This window comes from Dasypus novemcinctus, chromosome 21 (genome assembly GCF_030445035.2).
Source record: "Dasypus novemcinctus isolate mDasNov1 chromosome 21, mDasNov1.1.hap2, whole genome shotgun sequence".
In the NCBI taxonomy this organism is placed as follows: domain Eukaryota; kingdom Metazoa; phylum Chordata; class Mammalia; order Cingulata; family Dasypodidae; genus Dasypus; species Dasypus novemcinctus.
In genome coordinates this window covers 56,813,484-56,816,105 of record NC_080693.1, presented here as the reverse complement: position 1 = coordinate 56,816,105, position 2,622 = coordinate 56,813,484, and the positions used below count along the sequence as shown (strand labels likewise).

The 2,622-nt window shown below is 61.6% G+C and overlaps 1 protein-coding gene across 1 annotated transcript; it reads right to left on the bottom strand.

Moving 5' to 3' along the window:
• Nucleotides 1-667: 667 nt before the first annotated feature.
• Nucleotides 668-2,217, bottom strand: HOXB1 (homeobox B1). Its single transcript, XM_058283233.1, has 2 exons — nt 1,650-2,217; nt 668-1,196 (listed from the first exon to the last, which is right to left on the bottom strand). The coding sequence occupies exons 1-2, from the start codon at nt 2,215-2,217 to the stop codon at nt 868-870; spliced, it is 897 nt and encodes a 298-aa protein (XP_058139216.1). The 3' UTR covers nt 668-867.
• Between the last annotated feature and the right edge of the window lie 405 nt (nt 2,218-2,622).

Here is a 2,622-nt window from a genome sequence, read left to right as displayed (position 1 = left end):
TTCAGAGAAATGCTGCCTGCTTCTGGGAGCCCTCACTTCACCTGGAACGCCCTGGGCTGCCCCCAGGCATAGGGCTGGGGATGGGGAAGAGGGTCCTGGTTTCCCAGGAGGCAATAAATAGAGGAGGAACTGGTGGGGGCGTGCCTGCACCTTTCCTGTTCAGGCTTACTAGGGGCAGACCTCGAACAGCATTCCAGAAGTCTCCAGAGTCCCAAGTTCCAAAACACTTTGGTGGCTTGGCGATGATGTCGCTGGTGGGAGGAGGAAGTTCTCAGAAAACAACCTCTGGAGGCTGCATTAGTGCAATACAATTATGCCAGGAGGGAAAGGGTTAATAGGGTTAGCTGGGGGCCTTTTTGGTCTGTCACAAGGCAGCTGGTGCTATTGTAAGGTCTGCAGTGACTGGCAGATATTAAGCATTGGTAATAATCTTCTCACACCTCCCCCCATCCAAGAAAATTCAGGGCCCTCTCTGTAGCAAGCATGGGGTGGGGTTTGTAGTAGAGCCCACGGTCTGGAGTCCTCACAGCCCAAAGGCACTGAACTGAATAGAAAGGGGTACCCAGGAGGACGCAGTTCTGCTCCTGCCCTCCACCCCGCCCACCTGCTGACAGTGAGTGCACCCCCAGTTCAAAGGTGGACACCCTTTCCCTCTACATTTGACCACTTTTGTGTCTCCTAGGCCTCTGGTACTATAGGGTCCCCACCCAGACCAAAGAAACTGTTCTCCCCTTCTCGAGGGCAGTTCCAAACTGGCGCCCCCAGCTTTGGGGAGGATCGCTGGGGCTGCGGTGGGGTAGAGACAAGGAGAGGGTTAGAGTGGGGGTGCTCAGGTGCTGGGAAGCCCTGTCGGTTGGGAGGTTTAGTTCAGGAGGTGACGGAGCTGGGCGAGGCTTCCGGGGAGGTGCACGTGGACTGGTCCGAGCCATCTCCAGCTGCCTCCTTGGGGCAGCCTGGTGGGGCTGGGGGCGCCCGGCCTCCCTCCCGCTCGCGCTTCTTCTGCTTCATGCGCCGGTTCTGGAACCAAATCTTGACCTGCGTCTCGTTCAGCTCCAGGGTGGCGGCGACCTCCACCCTCCGGGCCCGGCTCAGGTACTTGTTGAAGTGGAACTCCTTCTCCAGCTCGGTCAGCTGCCGCGTGGAGAAGTTGGTGCGGAGGCCCCCGGGCGCGCCCAGGCCCAGCGCCGACACCTTCGCTAGGGGCGGGGCGGGGAGAAGGGCCACGTCAAGTGCCTCACTCCTTTCTCCTTCCCCTCCCCTCTTTCCGGGCCAGCCCTGCGTCCCCATTCACCATTCTGTCCAACCCCTCTCGGAGTTCCCACGATCACCAGGAACCCCTCAAAGTGACCTTCAAATCCAGAGCGAACTCCCCCACCCCCCCACCCCACTCAAACCAGCTCCTGCGTCCTGGGACAGCGCTGGGCTCACAGACGAGATCAGGAAATGGGTGGGTGAAGACAGCCTAGGCGGTGAGCGGCCCGCATTGGGTGGGGAGCCCCTCCTCACCTGAGGTGGGCTGAGTGCGTTTACCTGCCTCTGTCTGGGCCGCCCAGGGGGAACAACCCAGCCCTGACCCAGGACACCCTCGGTGCAGGGGCAGAGAAGTCGCTTTGGGTCCCTGGGAGGGGGTGGCCACGCCTGAGTCCTACCTGTCTTGGGTGGGTTCCTCTTGACCTTCATCCAGTCGAAGGTCCGGGCCGTGGGGGTGCTGGGTTCTGACGGGCAGAGCGGCTCTTTGCCCTCGGAGAGGAGATCAGGGTAAGTCGGGGCAAAGCTCGCCGACGGCTCACTCCTGAAAGAGGCCTGCGGCGGAGGGTACGGCCCCGGGCCCGCTCCGTAGCCGTCGGACAAGCCCTCTAGCTGGGCCCCGTAGCTAGAGGGATGAAAGAAGCTTCCATCTCCTTCTGGCTGGTTCAAAGGGTAGTACTGAGAAGACGCATAGCTGGGGCTGCAGGCGGCCGGGGCGTACCCTGAGGGCGCGGAGCTGGGGAAGGCCACCCCCAAAGCCGCTGGCGGCTGCTGCTCGGGGTAGCTGAGGTTCTGCTGGAGCGCGGGGCTGGGCAGAACCCCGCCGTAACGAGGGTCGCCTGCGTAGCTGTCAACGGCCGTAGCCGAGCAAGGGGGGAAGGAGGTAGGGGCGCTGTGGGCGCTGTAGGCGCTGGGTCCCCGGTTACAGAGTGGGTACTCTAAGAAGGAGTTCATCCTATTATAGTCCATGCGACGAGGCCGCAGGAGGGTCGACCCGTTTGGGGGAAGACACCCTCTTGCCCTACAACCTTTCGGCAGTATGTCACAGCGCTGAGGCTTGCATCCATGGCCCGGCCCAGCTCGCCTGGGCCAGCGCTTCCCTAGGAAGGGGGTAGGGCGTGGGGGTGGGGGGGCGCATGTGATCTCTCCCAGGCCAATGGGCGCAGCGGGCCAGAGTTTGGCAGCCCCAGCGCCCATCCATCACCCCCCAAGCATTAGCATGACAAAGACACTTCAATCACCGGCAGCCCATCCATCTGAGAGCGACGTGGAAGCGTCAAAAACATCTTTCTTCAAAGACTTTTGGAAAGAAGGGACCGGAGGGGGAGAGGGGGGGAAGTTAGAAGAATATTCAAGACTTTCCTCCCCTCCCAG

Excerpts from the sequence above, each read along its gene's own strand:
- HOXB1 (XM_058283233.1), bottom strand. The coding sequence starts at position 2,217 with ATGGACTATAATAGGATGAACTCCTTCTTAGAGTACCCACTCTGTAAC. Across the intron at positions 1,197-1,649 it reads GAGGAACCCACCCAAGACAG|CGAAGGTGTCGGCGCTGGGC; the intron begins GTAGGACTCAGG and ends CCCCGCCCCTAG.